Source organism: Quercus robur, chromosome 10 (assembly GCF_932294415.1).
Source record: "Quercus robur chromosome 10, dhQueRobu3.1, whole genome shotgun sequence".
Taxonomy (NCBI): Eukaryota; Viridiplantae; Streptophyta; class Magnoliopsida; order Fagales; family Fagaceae; genus Quercus; species Quercus robur.
The window spans coordinates 27,128,599-27,147,338 of NC_065543.1; the positions used below are offsets into that span (position 1 = coordinate 27,128,599).

Sequence of the window (18,740 nt, forward strand, 5' to 3'; positions counted from 1 at the left end):
CAATGGTGGTCGCAAATCACAAATGGTAATGGTGGTGGTAGGTGGTTGCATAAGGGAGGTTGAGATGGTGGATCGCAGTGGTCGAAGACTCAGTTTCACAATTTTGTAGTCTTAGATCTTCCTTCGGTTTTGTTCTCGATTTCATATGGGTTTGGCTTCTCAATTTCATATGAGTTTGGCTTGTACTGAGAAATTGAAAGAACTGGCTAGGTTTTCATATGGATTTGGCTTGTATAGTTGAAGTTTTTCATTTCGGTTTGATTTGATAGGATTTAGTGTTTTGGTGATTTAAAGAGTTTGGTTGCTAAGAAAATAAAAGAAAAACTTTATTTATTTTTTATAATTTTCTACACAACCATTTGGGGAAAAATGTTTTCTTCCATGAAGAATATGTTATTCCAAAATAAAATAAATGAAATGAAAAAAAAATTTATTTAATTTATTTTTAGAAAAATCACAAGTTTAGAATTTTGTTTTTATTGTTTTTTCTCATGTGGCTTTTTTATTATTAGAATGATGATGTGGCATTTTTAAATGCCAAATACATTTTTTAATACTATTTTAATGGTCACATAAACTTTATGCTTGTCAGCAGTGTAGTCTATTTGTCACATATGCAATTTTCATTAGTGAGATAACAGTAGGGACTAAAATGAAAACGATTTTTTTAGTTTTGGGGACCAAAATAGGAAAAGAAAAAAGTAGTGGTCCTAGAAGAATTCTAGATTGATTTAATTATATATTTGCTCGTCAACATTTATTTCATAGCCTTTCAAATATTTAAGTTTAGTTTTTAAATTTTGAAATGTGTGTCAAAAGGGCCCTTTTAATAGCTTCAAATTAAAAAGTATGACTTAACAAATGAAAACACTAAAAGCAAGTGAAAATTTGGCATTTGTCCCTAATTTATAAACTATGTAACAATTTATCCCTCTTTTCAAACTATTTAGGGATGTCCCTATTTTGAAACTCGATTTTAATAAAATCGAGTTCTGTGTAAAACTTGATATCATTAAAATCGAGTTCCATATGTTTTGTGCCACAGTGGAAGCCAAAAAAATTGCCACAAAGAACTTGATTTTATTAAAATCGAATTCTGCAAAAAAATTTAAAAAAATGATCTCTCTCTCTCTCTTCTCTCCTCTCTTCCTTTCTTCTTTCACTCTCCGATTCTCTCTCTTCTCTCTTCATCTCTTCTTTCTTTCTCTCACTCTTCGATTCTCTCTCTTGCTTACGATTTTGGGTGGCGATTGTAGTAGATCAGTGGATTTTAGGTGGTGATTTGGGGTGGTAGTAGATTGGGTGGGTGAGCTTTGGTGTTGGCTGGTGGTGTTTGGGTTTCCTTGATTTTCTGTCATGGCTGGGTTTCCTTTGTTTTATGGGTTGGTTGATCTCAGTTTTGGTGTTACTATGGTGGTGGTGATGGTTGGGTTTCAGTGGTTGCTAATGGTGGTGGGTGGTTGATTGCTAACGGGGGTGGTGGTTGTTGGGTTTCGGTGCTACTGTGGTGGTGGTGATGGTTGGGTTTCAGTGCTCGGGTTGAGTTTCAATGGTTACTGATGGTGGTGGATGGTTGGTTGCTGTGTGAGTTTGCTAGCTGTGTGGTGTTTGGGTTTTTCTTGGTTGGTTGCTATGTGGTGGTTGCTGAGTGGGTTTGCTAATGATGGTGTGGGGTTTTTGGCTGTGTAGTGGCATTTGTACAACTTTTTTTTTTTCCCCCCAAAGAACTCGATAGTCAAAAATATCAAGTTACATTTTGAAATTTTTTTTGAACTCAGTATTTCAAGTAGCGAGTTTTAACATTTGTATGGAACTTGATTTTAACAAAATCAAGTTCCACCTAGATTTTTTTTAATGGGAAAAGCCACATCAGCTTACTCCACCATGGCAAAATTTAGCCATAACTTGAAAATCTTAAAATCGAGTTATTAGCAGAACTTGATTTTCTAAAAATCAAGTTTCAAAATAGAGACATATTCCTAAATAGTTCGGAAAGAGGGACAAATTGCTACATAGTTTGTAAATTAAGGGAAAATGCCAATTTTCCCACTAAAAGCATATACTCATACGTATATGAAGTCTGTGTGGCAATTAGAAAAACAATTACACACTAACTACTATAAAACAAGATGTTAGTAATTTTGCTTATATACATATCTCTACCATCAACAATTGCTACCTAGCCTCCTAGACTCCATATAAACATCAATGCTTGATTATAGCAATTTTGCTTATCACATCATATTTTTCCATTAATCAGGTGACTTTAGAAACCTTTTTTTTATACACATTTAAAAGGTTAAAAACTGCCCTCTCAAAAAGGTTAAAGACTAAAACTAAGACATTTAAAATGGACCAACTTGAAATATAGGGAGAAGGTTGAGGATCAAATGTGTAATTAAACATTTTAAATTTTAAACTAATCACTAATCATTGTAATCCACATAAAATTTCTAATAAAATTATATATGAAAAATTACATAAACGACCTAAACTTATGCTTAAAATTTTAATTTTATCAATAAAAATTCTAAATTTATGTAATCATTTTAATTTGAAACATTTGTCCATCTCTATTATTCAAGATAGTAATAGAGTAAGAAAAGTAGGATGGTATGAATACTCTCTTTTACAAAAAAATTTAACATATTGTGGGCGATGTTGTGATTAATGTTGTACTGGATTTTCTAAACTCTGGATACATGGAGCCTAATATTAATTATACTTATATTGTCCTTATCCCCAAAATAAAATCTCCAAAAAAATTGTCTGATTACAGGCCAATAAGGCTTTGTAATGTCATTTGCAAAATTATTTCTAAAGTATTGGCCAATAGATACCCATTTGATATCTCCTACCTATGGTGCTTTTGTCCTAAGTTACCTTATTACTAATAATGTTCTGGTAGCATATGAAACTTTACATGCTACACATTGTCGTAAAAAAAAGGAAAAACAGGTTCTCTTGCATTGAAGCTAGATATTAGCAAAGCTTATGACCGGGTTGAGTGGGCCTTTCTAAAAGGCATCATGGCCAAGTTGGGCTTCTCTGAAGTTTGGATTGAAAAGGTGATGTGTTGTGTTTCCACTCCTTCATTTTCTGTCTGTATCAATGGTAAATGCTATGGTAGTATTAAACCTTCTAGAGGGCACCGTCAAAGAGACCTATTATCTCCTTATTTGTTTCTTTTATGTGCAGAGCGTTTTCCTTCTTTACTAGCACGAGCAAAGATTGAAGAGCAGCTATATGGTGTTTCCATCTGTAGGAGAGAACCTAGTATTCCCATCTACTGTTTGCGGATGACTCTTGTAAAATCCCAGCCTATATGCATGGTTAATTTTATGGATTTACATACTTATCATTATTTTAATTACTTTAAGTGCATAAGACTTTGATATTTTGATGTTATAGAAGAAATAGACTCTTTTAATGTTATAGGAAGAAGTTTATAAAGGTAAGGATATATATATATATATATATATATGTGCATAATCATCTTATTAGTTGGGTCTTTCTAGAATATAAGTTTATGGAGGGGTGGTAAGTAAATTTTGAAAAGTATAATGGGTGAGTCATCAACCCATTTTTCCCCTAGCAAGACACGTGCCCCATCACCTTTCTCCCTTATCTCCTTACTGCATCAGACTCCCTTTTCTTTGTTTCTTTATTCCTTTTTATTTCCTTTGTTCTTCTTTCTTTACTTCTCGTTGCTTGTGCCTAATCCGGCCATACTTCCCTCTCTCACCAAAACCATAGATACCTCTCTCTAAAGAAGAAATCAAACACCTAACACTAAAGTTTTAGCTTCAAAGTTTGTGGGTAAGTAAATAAAACTATTTCTTGTTTTGGGTATTTTAATGGTGTAATTGTTTACTTTGTGTTAGTAATTTAAAAGACTGAAGGTATTATGGTTAATTTATTATACCTAGAAAATTGTGAGTTGAGATAATGAATTAGAGATTGTAAAGGTTGTTCTGTAGGTGAGTTTATTTTGTAAAGATGTTGTTTTAATAGGAAAATTTAATTATTAGTTGATTAAGTTTTCTTGTTGGCTTATAATTATAACCTGACCAACATGATGCTACAAGCATTTTCTATTTGTTGCTTGGTATGGCAGAAGATTCGTAATTCAAAACTTAGTCTATAGATTCTTTTGATCATGTGATTGGTGTGTGTGTGTGTGTGTATTTATGTGTTGCTGTGGGGAACCTTTGTGAGATGGGAATTAAGATTTTCTTAAGTTTGAAAGTTAGGTGGTGATTCATATATAAATCTATATACTTAGAAAAATTGTTAGTAATAAGTTTTGGTCCTTCATTTACGTGACGAGAACATGGACACTTGAGCTCCTTTTATCCAACTTTCTCACGTCTTCTGCTTTCAGGTAAGAGATATATGACATGTGCGTTTGATAAGTATAAAGTTTGTTTAGAAAATTTATTATACATTCAAACATTTTAATTAGAGATATTATATATGAGCATGATTTAAGTAAAGATAGATGTTCGTGAATTGTTGAATCTTATATATATGAAAACTTTTGATGCTATTACTTATACTATGAACATAATATTTAAGAATTAAGTGGATATGCCACTATTATGAAGTATTTATGTAATGTATAATTGTTAGAAAAATATAGTTTTTGGATTATTCCATTGTTATGATTTGAACTCAGCCAGTAGGGGTTAAAGTACCGGTATTTCCATGGAAGTATTGATCGACCATTAAAAGTGGTGAGGATTTTGTTGCATCTGCCCTTGTTGGAAAATACCAACTTGTGGAGGATGCCAACCGACCCCACGGTTGATGATTTAAGCACACCGAAAGGGGTGTGATATTTTTGATATGATCATGAGATTTCCTAGAATTGTGGAGAATGCTGGATGCTTGACACAATGTGTTGGAAGCCTCCCAAAAGATGTGACAGACTTACAATTAGACTGACTAATATATTATTAATGAGCCATTAAGCTATTTTGTATTTATAAGAAAAGTATGATGATAAGAAAGGTATGTTGAATGTATTATAAGTCTGATGGAAAATTTATGATAAAATGTTTTATAGTCTATTTAAAGATAAGGTTATTGAAATATGTTAAAGTTCCTTATTATGTCATTTTATTATTATATGAAAGGAAAAATGTTGTATCTTCGTATGAAAGTTCATAAGTTATTATTAAAAATAGTATGAAGACTATTTATCAAATCTGGCATATACATAGAGTATTTGATTTACACGCATTCTTATTAAATGCTCATGGAACTTAAAACCTTACTGGGCTTTGCAACTCGCCCTATTATATTTCAGTGCATAGGTTCTTTTCTGGAAGCAGCGAGAGTATTAGAGGTGGCAAGAGATTCATGGTTCTCAATTGTTTAGATTGTATAATTCTTTTGTTGTTTAGAAGATATAGATTTTTGTTGTATAGGAGGTATCAAGATGTACTTGATTCTCATGAACAAAGATGCTATTAAGTTTGTTTTGGACCCCAGTGTATATCTTTAGGGTTAGGTTTGTAAAAAAGAGTTTTTGCTAAATGTTTAATTATGTAATATTTACTCGAAAATCTTTAGTTTCAGCCAAGTGTTCAAACTTGCAAGTTTGAATGTAATGAAGATTTAAGTTTTTATGAATTTTGTATATTATGGCTTTTATGCAAGGAATGAAAACGGATGACGAGAGGTGAAATTTTGATAATCACCTTCAGCTTTAATTGGTTCGTGTTAGTATTGAGTTTAACTTGTTATTAACATGCCGGAAATGCTCTAAAATCTAGAGTACAGGTTTGGGTCGTGACAACTCTCTACTATTTTGCTGAGCCACTCAAGAGTAGGTACAAGTGATCACTAAGATTTTGTAGTTATATGCCGCAGCATCAAGTCAATGCATTAACTTTGAGAAGTCTTCTATTTACTTCAATGAGAATATTGATGGTAGCTAGAAAGATTGGAGAAAAAACATTTGAGATGTGAAGGAAGTGGATAGATTTGAGTCATACTTGGGGTTACTTACACTGGTTAGACGTTCAAAATACCAAACTTCATCTTATCTTAAAGATAGCATTTGGAAAAAGCTACAAGGGTGGAAGGGCAAAATGTTGTCTAGAGTTGGTAAAGAGGTGCTAATAAAAGTTGTGGTTCAATCGGTTCCTACCTATACAACGGGGGTATTTCAACTACCTGTGAAGCTGTGTGACGAACTCAATGCTATGTATCAAGATTCTGGTGGGGTCAGGTTGGTGATGAGAGGAAGATTCGTTGGAAGAAGTGGGACTTGCTGTCAAGGCAATGCCGGCTTAATAATAGAAGCAGATGATGTAGTCGCCTAAAGCCCCGAGTAAAAAAAAGGCCTCCAAATTTTAACTAATAAGATTATTTATTTATTTGTAATAGTATTAATTAAGCCCAAATATTATCCAATAAATAAAATAATATTTTTTTATCAAATAAAAAACATGAAAAAGAGGGAGAAATGCTACATCCACAACATTTTTCACAATAAATCCTAAATGGCAAGTTGTTATAAGCTATTTTTGAAGGCAAAAAATTAATTTCAGTAGTGAGTTCAAATTAGAACAAGTATCAACTTAACACCTAGGATTTGTTGTGAAAATATTGTGAATACTACACTTCTAAAAAAAGAAAAAGAAAAAAAGAGAGAGCAATAGACAAAAAAGTTCACAACATTTTTCATACGTTGAGTTGACAAACATTTACTAGTTCTCATCTAAGTCCACCACTAACATAATTTTTTTACTTACCGCTATCAATCTGCCATAGCAACAGGTATGAAAATTTTTATCAAATTCTTTGTCTATAGACTTGCCAAAAAAAAAAAAAAAAACTACATATGTTAATTAGTAGTAATTTTTCATATAAAAAAAGATAATAGAGTTTAAGTAATATTTAATTTTGTCTAAGGGTCACATTAAAATATATAAAAGGCCTCAATTTCAATTTCACCTTAGGCCCTCAAATGCATTAAGTCACCCTTGTGTCGAGATCCAAGAAAGAGGGAGGGCGGGGGGGGGGGGGGATAGGATTTCGTGACATTCGAAATTTTAACTTAGCAATGTTGGCCAAGCAAGGTTGGAGGCTACTTCAAGAACATGGATTACTGCTCTATGGCTGTGTCAAAGCCAGGTATTTCCCACAATGTAACTTTTTAGAGGCCATGGATGTACCAAATAGCTCTTATGTGTGGAAGAGTATAATTGTGACTTAACCTATACTAAAGAGAGGCTGCTGATAGAGGGTGGGAGATGGTTCATCTATTTAGGTTACCAACGATAAGTGGATTCCTAATCACCCAACTAATATGGTGATTCACTCGTCACTAGAGGAGGAGTGGGAGTGGTGTGTTACGAAGTTGATTGATTAGAATGTCCGTTCATAGGATAAAGAGCTGATTGAAATAAAGTTCCATTGAGATGATGCAACTGCCATTTTTCGAATCCCCTTGAGCCATAGACAGATTATTGATGCTCTCTATTGGCTATACAATAAAAATAGGGTGTATTCAATGAAATTTGGCTATCATGTGACTAGATAGATCATGTAGGAAGAGAATGGGCAGGGTGAAAGTTCTTCAGAAATAGCTGGATGCCAGGTGTGGGCCAATTTGTGGAAGCTCTATGTCCCTAATAAAATCAAAGAATTTGGTTGGAGAGCATGTTAAGATATACTTCAAACCTGTGAAAATCTTGCTCGTAGAAGAATTGCAAAGGATGGCAGCTGTGTACTCTGTAAGAAAGGCCACTGAATTTGTACTTCATGTGTTGTAGGAGTGTAGTGTTGCATAGGATGTTTGGACTAGGTGTTCGAGGCAATTATAGAAATGCATCTGTGGCCAAAATGATTTTTTTTTGCAGTTGGTTGAGGAATTGATGAACAAGTTGCTGTTGGAAGAGTTTGAGTTGTTTCTAGTATAGGGATGGCTATTATGGAACCAACGGACGGTTCTTCATAGAGGAAACCTACAAGATCCAGCGTGGCTAGTAAAGAGAGCAAGGGAATATTTGGATGAATATAAAGAGACTCAAGATCAGTTGGCTATCCCGACAAACACTGTGAAAGTTACATCATGGAGCCCACCCTCTAGTCCTGGATATAAACTCAATTTTGATGTTTCCATATTCCTTGTTCTAAACGCCTTTGGCTTTGTTGCGTAATGAGTTGGGAGAGATCATGGCCGTTGTGTCTGCTAAGGGTCCCCTGGTAATGAATAGTAAGGAAGCTGAGGTGCTGGCTTGTTGAAAGGCTCTAGAGTTTGCAATAGATTCGAGCTTCTTAGAGTTGATCATTGAGGGAGACAATGCAAATGTCATGACTACCATTCCACAACCTTGGGTTAATCATTCTCACTTGGGAGAGTATGAGGACATCCACCATATTGGTTCAGGTCTTTAGTCTATGTTAGTTAGTTGTGTTAAGCATACTGATAATACTGTAGCTCACTCATTAGCTCAATATGTTAGAAATATTGCTGATGAGACTATATGGTTGGAGAACTTTCCATCACTTGCGTTAGAAGCTTTGTATTTTGATTCTCATTAATTTTGAATGCAATTTGTTTCATTTTCAAAAAAAAAAAAAAAAAAAAAAAAAAAACCAATGGGTTTCATTTTAGACTTATTCATAAATCAATTTGGCAACCATTGAATAGAGTGAGAAATTAATGAAAGTTTATTTTGTAGTAGGTTTGTATAATGTCTCTCTCACATGGGGTGGACAGTGGATCCCACAAGCATGATACTCACCCTATGTGAGATATATGTTATATGTAGTAGTATACACCAAATACCACCTTCTCTCAATGGGTAGAGAGAAATCTTCATTTAGAGATAGCTAGTTTTCGTTGAGAGTGAAAACGTAATTACTAAAAAATCAAAAGTGGCAAATTCTTATTGCTGCACAACATTTCATTCCATTTCTTTATTGATTCATTCGACTATAGTGTTTTTAACTCATTTTTCTTTTGCAAGCTGTTATTAATAAGGAAAAATGCCCAAATGCAAAAACACTCGTATAATTTGGGTTAGTTGTAAAAACATTATTTGGAGTTTTAATTCTTCCTTAATCAAGTAACTAACTCGGTTCCTAGCTTATATCTAACTACCACTGCGTACAATAGCTAAAACACATTAGCACAAGCTATTGCATCAACAACAATTCCAAAAGAAACACTTTAACCCTCCAATCAAAGTGTTTTGAGAAAGTCCAAAACTAAGTTTGAGAATAAAAAGATAACCCCACTAATCTAATAGTTTACACTTTGCATTAGTCCTAGTCTTCCACAATCTTGTTAACTTTACTGCCAAAGGACACCCCAACATCTTCTTCTTCTTATTCTTCCCACAAATTTTCATGTCTCATACCAAACTTAAAAGCCCAAAAAGCAAGAACCCTTCACTAACTGTCAAGTAGAGTATTATCTTTGCTTTCCTTTCGCCTAAAACCTAGTAGGTATATTACTCCAATACATGCATACAAATATTTAATAATAATATTTTTTTTTTTAAAGTATAGAACCAACAACTAGCTCATAGCTAAAATGAACATGCATGAGCAAAGCATCCTTCTACTCCATTTCTTCTTAGGTTTCTTCTTTTTATTTTGTCTCATAGTTTCTGTGAGCTATCCTCAAACCAAATTACCTTCATGTCTAATGTTTATAAGCTCCTCAACAATAACACTCGTTTTTTTTAAGGGTTATTTCCAAAGATCCATATTTGTGGAAATGAGTTATGTGCAGCTAAAAGAATTCCTCTATAACTAAAATATCTCTATATGAGTTTTCCCTCTCTTGTTCAAAATTCTATTCTTTCTTTACAAGATAGATTCGTTCGACAACCTTGACCCTTCTAACAACCACTTTCATGATCAAGACAGATCCTCATAATTGATATGTAATACTCTTATCATATAAAATGCCCAATTTTATTAGCAACTATAAACTAAAATTATGAGTTTACAATGAATTGTGATTAGACCTTCTGTATGCAAATCTCATTCCCATACATAACTCACATATAATGCATCTCATGGATTACATATAATTTATTCTCATATAAAATAAACAACTTCTATTAATTAAATGATGTCATACAAATTGGAATTTAGGGCACAAATTCAAACAATCCATTTATCACTCTCTTTGTAATTAGCTTATGTAGGATTCTATGATGCTTTTGCACACATGTCCTTGCATGTATGGTTCATGATGTGGCATGACTCATAATGTTTGTCCCCACCAAGAGTGGGACATTGGTCTAGAACCATTTACCACAACTAAAGGAAACACTAGTCACCTTTATATTATACCCTAATAGGATTAGTCATATTACAATTAGGGTTCTTTGTAATCACTTATATAGTCAAGATCTACCTAGTAAATGCCTTCTGTGGGACTATGGGTCGGTTTATTTTTGCTGAAACTGAAAATTGAAAACACTGTAGCAAAATAATTTTTTAATGTGTGAATAATGCCGTGGGACCTGTGAACAGTGCGTGAACAGTGAATTTTGTCTCCTGCACAGTGCATCCATGTGATGTTACTGTTCACGCACTGGGGAAAAAAAAAAGCCAGAAAACGCAAACTTGTAAACGTAGACGCCCAATCCAAACCGCACCTATGTACAAGCTCACATAACACACTTATTCTATACAATTTGATCCAATCAAATCCACACAATTCTTAGTATGACTATGTCTTTAACTTAGATTTAAGACATTCTTATTATAGACCATATTGTACTATAGTGCCCCCAAGTCATATGGCGTTACCAAGTCATTCGTCATAACCTTGTAAGAGACTACATCCTCAGTCCAAACGTTGAAATAAACATAGGTTTTGACCATGTTCACGTGAATAGGGTGGAGTCCTGTTGGCTGCCTCTTAATAAATCTCACCTCATAAATTTCATTTTAATTGAATATTATTTTTATCTAATCTATAAACTTATGTTTTGCATATAATGTTAAAATTAAAAATACTTTAAATTTAAATTTTTTTATGATGAAATAGTTATTAATCTCCGATAATCTTGACATTTGTAAGTACGAAGAGTATGGCAAAGCAATATAATTCAAATGTTGATTTGTCGAAACATTCCTTAAAAAATTAGATTAAATGTAACTTGAAATTTTTTTAAAACTTTTTCTCGTAAAGTGAGTTATTGAATAGAAAAAGGAAAAATATCTTTGGTACATGTAGGGTTTGTCAGTAAATTAGAGTCCACAAATAGAGGCAAAGTCATAAATCAAAATAAGGGTAAATTGTAAAGTGCACCTCTAAAATTTAGGATTGCTTGAGTTTTACACCTTGAAGTTTACCTCCGTTAGCAAGAGCAGCCCCTTCGTTAGTGGACTTACTTACGTGACAAAAAAAAAATACATGTTAGATGACAACATGTCACTTGACGGTCACCTAGGCCAGTTCACTAATGGAGGGGTTGTTTGTGCTAACAGAGGTAAATTTTAGGGTGTAAAATCCAATTTTTCAATTTTCAGGCTGTAAAATCAAAGTAACCCCAAACTTTAGGGTGTACTTTACAATTTACCTAAAATATTAAATATAACATATAGGTTTCAAAATTATAATAATAACTGTAGTGATTTGGTCTTTTTTTATTTTTTATTTCTCACATCTTGCCAAATTAAAATTATTATTTTTTTCTCAAATCTTGTCAATTCAAATGGTTGGATTATTTGTGTGTTTCCAAGGTAGCCATCACTAAGATGGCATAGAGGGTCTCTCGCTTGTGTTAGTATTGTTGGAGACCTGAAAGCCCCTTGATCAATAAGTTTAATTAGTCAATCCTGCCCTACATGGGAGGGTAGCAATTACAAATAATTAATTATTGAACAAACTGCTCACAAATTATTTTTAAAAACAATATTAATTGATAAATGTTTTTATTTTTATGTTTTTTATATCTATAATATTACATTATTGGCCAAAAGACCAAATTTCAATATAAGACACGATAAAATTTCAATATATGTTTATCTATCAATTTTTCTAAAAAAAAAAAAAAGGTTTATCTATGAATTTGTAGAATATTTTATTGATGAATATGATGTGTGGGCATTGATAATCGGACTTTTACTTGAAAAAAAAAAAGAAAAGAAAAAAAAATCGAATTTCGGCTACTTTGTTGATTTCTTAAGCAAAATTTATTGAATTGACTTACAAAGATTTTTAAGTAAAGACCGAAACTTAAAAAAGAAAATTGAAAAAAAGAAAAAATGAAAAAAAAGGGCGCCCTAGAGTAGAGTAGAGCGTCAGAGTAGAGTAGAGAGTAGAGAGTTGAGAGTTGAGAGTTGAGAGTTGAGAGTAGATATTTCCTTTCCCATCCGATCTCCTTTCCCTCTTCTCTTCTCTTCTCTTCTCTTCAACTGAACTTTCTCCACTGCTTACCGGAGAAAGGTAATTCTTCTTCTTCTTCTTCTTTCTTTCACTGTGAATGGGTATGGCCGATGCATCCACTTTTTTCTTTTTTTTTTCTTTTTTTTTTTTGGTGTGAATGTTACTTACTGGCGTCGATGATTTTCATTTTAATTTTAATTTAATTTGATTTATTTTTTTTTTATTGATTTATTGTGAAAACGCTCAATTTCAAGAAATTTACTGAAAAATATGTTAATATCTCTCCTTTGGCTTTGGAGCAGTTTTAGCTGGACTGGACTGGATTGGATTGGATGGAGCAGGTTAGTCCATCACCAGATATAATTTTCTGTTTTTTCTTTTTTCATTATTTGTAATTCTTTAGACTTTAATTTTGTTTGTGAATGTGAATGTGAATGTGAGTCAGTATGAGAAAGTTGAGAAGATTGGGGAAGGAACATACGGCGTGGTTTATAAGGCTCGTGACCGCGTGACTAATGAGACTATCGCTTTAAAGAAGATTCGGCTGGAGCAGGAAGACGAGGGAGTACCAAGCACCGCAATTCGCGAAATCTCCCTCTTGAAAGAAATGCAGCATGGCAACATTGTCAGGTATTCATTTCCTTTTGATTCGTGTCATTGATTCAAGCATTGGACTGGTAATCAAGCATTGAATCACCTGATCCCGAAAGTTATATGCAATTATAGCTGATAAGAATGCTTCTGTACATCTTGCTTGGAAATTCCGAATTTGGGGGCACATGGTCATGGATTATTGTATTTTTGTATGTTTTTTAATGATTGGGAATTGCAATCAGTGGAATCTATGTTTAATATTCTATATTCAAATGGAAAAGGTTTTGATTGCTTGAGGTGAAGGTTGACTAGTAATGCTAAGTTTGATGTTTGATCATATAACGAGGTCTTAAGAGGCGCCATTGGAAATGCATTTGGTGCACTAAGGTTCCAAAAAGAGTCACTTTCTTTCTGTGGACAGCAACTTGTGCATTGTGAAGTTCCTCATGAGTTATGGTCTTTTGTATTTTCTGTTTTTGGGGTCCATTAGGTAAGGCTCAAATCTGTTTGAGTAGAGGAATTGGTTTGGGAAATATTGTGGATCTTTTACTTGGAATATAGCTCTCTTATGTTCATTGTGGGTCATTTGGAGGGAGGGGAATAATTACACGTTCAATGGATTGTGTTGAGCCGAAATCTATGTCTTTGAGATTATTGTTTGAATGGTCTTGTTTTCACATCAGTGATATGCACTATGTTGTAGACTTTGTAGACTCCTTTCTTATAGAATATAGCTTTTTATATAAATTCCTTAGAGGGACTTTTGTACATATCCTGTGTACATGACATTTTTATTAATAGTTTTGCACTTTTTGATCTTACCCTCCACCATTTCTTGTGGGGAGGGAAGAGGTGCTGATTAGCAAATAGGACACTTAATCAACGCCCTTTCTAATTCATTTAGAGCACTGCTGCCGCTGCTTTCCTGATATTTGAGGGGAGAGATTTACACTATAGTTATTCATATCCAAGAAATTCTGGTTCCTGTGATTGGTTGCTTCTTGAACTGATGGGCAAGTGCATATACAATTACAAGGATTATGGATAGAGAACCTTTTTTTTTTCCTTCTTCTTCTTGATAAGTGCTAGACAATTAGCATTCTAGTTTGTGCATGTTAGCTCTTGTAAGAGCAGCAAGCTTAATGAGGACAATGGCATTAGCATGTCAACCTCATAACAAAACAACTGCAAGTTGGTGCTCGTAGAGGTGACTAATACACATGCATGCTGGTCAGCTGATGTGTCCACTACAGGGAATGTTACAAGAATCTTCATGCTACATAAATTTTTAGCATTTGGAAATTCTCAGATGTGAACTGTCTGGCATCAATTATTTGTCCTTTAAATCTATGATAACATTATGATGGTTATTTTGTCTCTTGGAGATTGCCTGTAATTGTTGATGAATTTGTGGTTGATAGGTTACAAGATGTGGTGCACAGTGAGAAGCGCTTGTATCTGGTTTTTGAGTACCTTGACTTGGATCTGAAGAAGCACATGGATTCATCTCCAGAATTTGCAAAGGATCTACGTCAAGTAAAAGTAATTGACTGCTTTCTGCCCTTTGGAGACTCTATACAATAAGATTTTTCTTTTCTTCATTTTTTTTGTGGGTGATCTTTTGAGTGAAAGAATTGTAGTTCTTTTAGTAGTTATCTAATTTGGCAAATAAAAATACTGTCTCATCAGGTGCAGGCCATTTCTAGGTTTTAATGCCTCACAACTTCTGTGATGAGATTAGAGACGGTAGAATAAGATGCATATTGTTTTTCTTTTTTGATATTTTGTGAACAAATTTTCAGCTTTTGCCAATTCCTGCAGATGCCGAGCATGGATTTTCCAGCCCAAAATATGTGTCATTTATTGCATATTTTTCTTTCTCATTTACCTGTTGATCATATTATAAGAACTTTTCAGTGCAATCTAATATGATCATATTTTCACCATACCCTTTTTCTTGGGTTTAATTTTTCTAGGTTTAAATGCATTCTTCCTTAACTTGTTTTTGGTTTACCTTGATTCTGTATTAAATTTAGCAATAATGATGCAATGGAAATACTCAATCGGTGATAATTTTCATTTCTGTAGATGTTCCTTTATCAAATTCTACGTGGCATTGCTTATTGTCATTCCCATAGAGTTCTTCATCGAGATTTGAAACCCCAGAATTTGCTCATAGATCGCAGCACCAATGCACTGAAGCTTGCTGACTTTGGACTGGCCAGAGCATTTGGTATTCCTGTCAGGACATTTACACATGAGGTATAAATTTCTCTGGGTTCAACTATCCTTTGTTCTTATCTGTGTTTCTCTTGTAGACAAGACACACTGGGTGATGCGTACTTATCAATCAATAGAGTTTTTCTGTTGTAATAGTGTATAATGATGTTTAATTATTGCAATTGCTCTGGGCTTTCTTTGTTCATTGCCAAAATTTGAACACTATGATGAATTTAATCCACCTGTAAGTAACAATCAAAGAGTAAAAGTTATGGCCTTTGGATCAAATGGCATCCCCTCCCCTACTAAAAGTTGTTGAGGGTGCATCATGAGCTCAATCTTGTACACATGCATGAGTTCTGTGTATATGATTTATCCAAAAAATAAACACGAAGTGAAGAAAATATGTGCAGGTTAATGCCTGTTGTCATGTGGGGCATTTGGCTAGCTACCAGATCTGAGTTTTTTCTTCTTTCACAAGACCTGCAAAAAATCGTAATGCCTATGGAGGTGCATATTCTACCATTTTTTGTTGTTGGACTTTGTTGTTCATGGCTCATTGCTCTTGTAGAACTACTTAAGGCGTTTATTGGAACTAATCAATGAAAAATTCTTATTCTTGCTTTGTCAAAAAGCCACTAACAGCCCTTAATGGACAGCAGAATCTTTGACAAATCTATCTGGTTAAAAATATGAAAATTTTAATTTAGGGGAAAGTCCAAAAAAAAGAACCCGATAGTTTATTCTTTTGACAAATTAAAGCCCATACTCTTAAATGTGTCACTTTGAACCCCCGTATTTTCAATATTGTGCACAACACCTCACCTATGGTCTCAAGAGTTTCATAATTTTCAAGTAATTGACACAATAATGAAAATGTGGGGTTTAATTTGTCACGAGGATAAATTTCTATTTTTATTGGGACTTTCCCCTTTACATAATTGTATCTTATTGGGTTTCAATGACAAAATGATATACCACCATAGCAGTGTTTCTAATACCACTGCTATCACTTAATAAGAAATTTAATTAATAAATAAAAATTTCAATCCATCAATTATTATCATACCTGGATGATGATTCTTTGTGGCTCCATTTAGGTGGTGACACTGTGGTACAGAGCTCCAGAAATATTGCTTGGATCCCGCCATTACTCTACCCCTGTTGATGTGTGGTCGGTAGGTTGTATATTTGCTGAGATGGTTAACCAACGGCCATTATTTCCTGGGGACTCTGAGATTGATGAGCTGTTTAAAATTTTCAGGTGAATAGCTTCCCTGGCACATTTTCCATTATCAAACTTCTTGGATAATTAAGTTGGCAGCCATATGATTGGAAGGGTGAATCTGAATGTGCTATAAATAAATATTTTGCTATGCATGTAAATAGATTATTCATATACCTGAATAGATCACTGTGTGGCTGGATAATGTGGCCTCAAATTTACTGGACTGGATTATGGGTTTATTTATTATGGCACTCTGCTACATTTTTGCATGTGGTTTTTGATGAAAATCAAATCTAATCTGATGGGTTACATTCTAGATGCTCATTGCATATATAATTAGTTGACCTTGAATAATTGAAGAAATCATATGGTTGACAATCATTAGATGTGCACAGTAAGGTTTGAGCCATTAAATATAAGGTCTCTCTCTCACCAATGAGTTCTACCTCAAATGGCACCTCCTCCTTAAGAAGAAAATAGTGGAGGTTAAGGTCATGGGTTCATAAATTCACTAGGTGCGTGTGTAAACTTAGCAATCAATATACATAATGTCGCTCATATATATATGCCAAATGAAAGAATGGTAGAAGTATTTTTCAAATTGATGATTTATTCAATTAGAACATTTGGGAGAAAATAACCAATGAGCTATAGCTCAACTGGTACTTCCTTATTTCCTCCTTCCCAAAATAGTGGGACAGAGGGTGAGGTTGTGGGTTCAAAAAAATGACAGGACTTCTTGTCAAGTAGTTAAACAAATAAAAAAAATCTGGAAAAAAGTTGCTACAGGACTTTTCTTCTAAAGATGCATGTATATTATTATATTTACGTGTCTCTCTGTCTGTCTGTCTGTCTATCTTTTTTTTGTTTCTGTCTTTCTTTTGTTTTTATATTTTTAATTTTTTAAATGAAGGGTCTTGGGTACTCCAAATGAAGATACGTGGCCTGGTGTGACTTCTTTGCCTGATTATAAATCTGCCTTTCCCAAATGGCCTTCTAAGGTAACTTAACTTTATGTGTTATTTTGTTCCATAAACGTCCATTACCATGACTAATTAAAAAAAAAAAAAAAAATTCAATTATCAAGTCCTGAGGGTATATCTTATTGAAAATTTGCGTGCCCTACAACCAGGATCTGACAGCTGTGGTTCCAAGTCTTGATTCAGCTGGAATTGATCTTCTTTCAGTAAGTTTGCATTTGATGTATTTATTATAGTTGTCTCCCTCATGAGGGGAGAAACTGATATTCCAAATCCTTTGCTTTAATGGCAGCTTCTTGGTTAGTTAAGGTTTTTTTATTTTTATTTATTTATTTATTTTTTTTAACTCAAGCTTTTGCAAGTTAGGGGGAAAAAGGAAAGAAAAATGGTCAACTACTTGAAAACACTTTGATATATAAAATATATATTTCTGGTAATGCACAAAACGTGAAAGAAAAGAAAAATTATGAAGAAGTCGTAGCTCTTCTATGTTGGCCTGAAAACAGGTTCTTAGCTCATGGTTTTAGCCGCCTGATATTGCAATGTTTATATTAGCAATAAGCTTATTTTCCTGTTTAACTCAAATATGAACCCAAATTCATCTGCTTGAGGACATGCTTTCTCACTTTATCGGCTTCTGACATCTAGAAGTTAGAAGCTTTTCATGGGCTAGAGCACATAACTATTCTAGATCATCACAAATGGATAAAATGTTATACATGTTGGCAACTATGTTTTCCTACTGTTTATGCATTTTGTATCATGTTCCAGAAAATGCTCTGCTATGACCCCAGCAGAAGAATTACAGCCAGGAGTGCTCTTGAGCATGAATACTTCAAAGATATCGGATTTGTGCCCTGATTCTACCCAGATTCTCTGTAACCATCCTCGTGGCAGAGAAGTGTCTATATTAATGTGTAGCATTCTATGGGTTTCACCTGTGTGAGAAATATGTGTGCGGTCTTTTTGTTGCGATTGTTTTTTCTTTCTTTTTTATTTGCATTTTCCTTGGAGTTTAGATTACTTTGATTTGGTTTTGGATAAAAATATCAGAACAGCTAGAGCCTGCTTCAATTTTTCTCCCCCTTCATTTCCTAAGAAGTACAATCATTTCGTTTGTTATTGTTTGAGAGAAAACAAACTACTTTTTCATGTGGAATTGGAAAGTTAGTTTTACCTTGTATTGCTATTATGTATCTTATCTCCCTCTTTTTTCCTCCCCGTTTCCCTAATTAGACTTGAAGCTAACAGAGTTTTCGAAATTGGTGTTTGGTTTAAATGCTAGCAGCCTAGCACGCTAGATCACTTTTTGGCCTACAAGATTGAAATTTATATAGGCTAACAA

The 18,740-nt window shown here is 33.8% G+C and overlaps 1 protein-coding gene and 1 long non-coding RNA gene across 2 annotated transcripts; both read left to right on the top strand.

Annotated features, from left to right (window-relative positions):
• The first annotated feature begins 3,684 nt into the window (after nt 1-3,684).
• On the top strand, nt 3,685-5,633 carry LOC126702841 (uncharacterized). Its single transcript, XR_007647860.1, has 2 exons — nt 3,685-3,819; nt 5,312-5,633. It is a non-coding gene; the product is annotated as an uncharacterized LOC126702841 (long non-coding RNA).
• Nucleotides 5,634-12,240: 6,607 nt separating this feature from the next.
• On the top strand, nt 12,241-18,584 carry LOC126702840 (cell division control protein 2 homolog). The gene is made up of 9 exons (XM_050401697.1): nt 12,241-12,433; nt 12,676-12,714; nt 12,819-13,003; nt 14,389-14,509; nt 15,056-15,229; nt 16,288-16,451; nt 17,329-17,416; nt 17,548-17,601; nt 18,167-18,584. Exons 2-9 carry the CDS (start codon nt 12,706-12,708, stop codon nt 18,254-18,256), a joined length of 885 nt encoding a protein of 294 aa, XP_050257654.1. The 5' UTR covers nt 12,241-12,433; nt 12,676-12,705; the 3' UTR covers nt 18,257-18,584.
• Nucleotides 18,585-18,740: the final 156 nt, after the last annotated feature.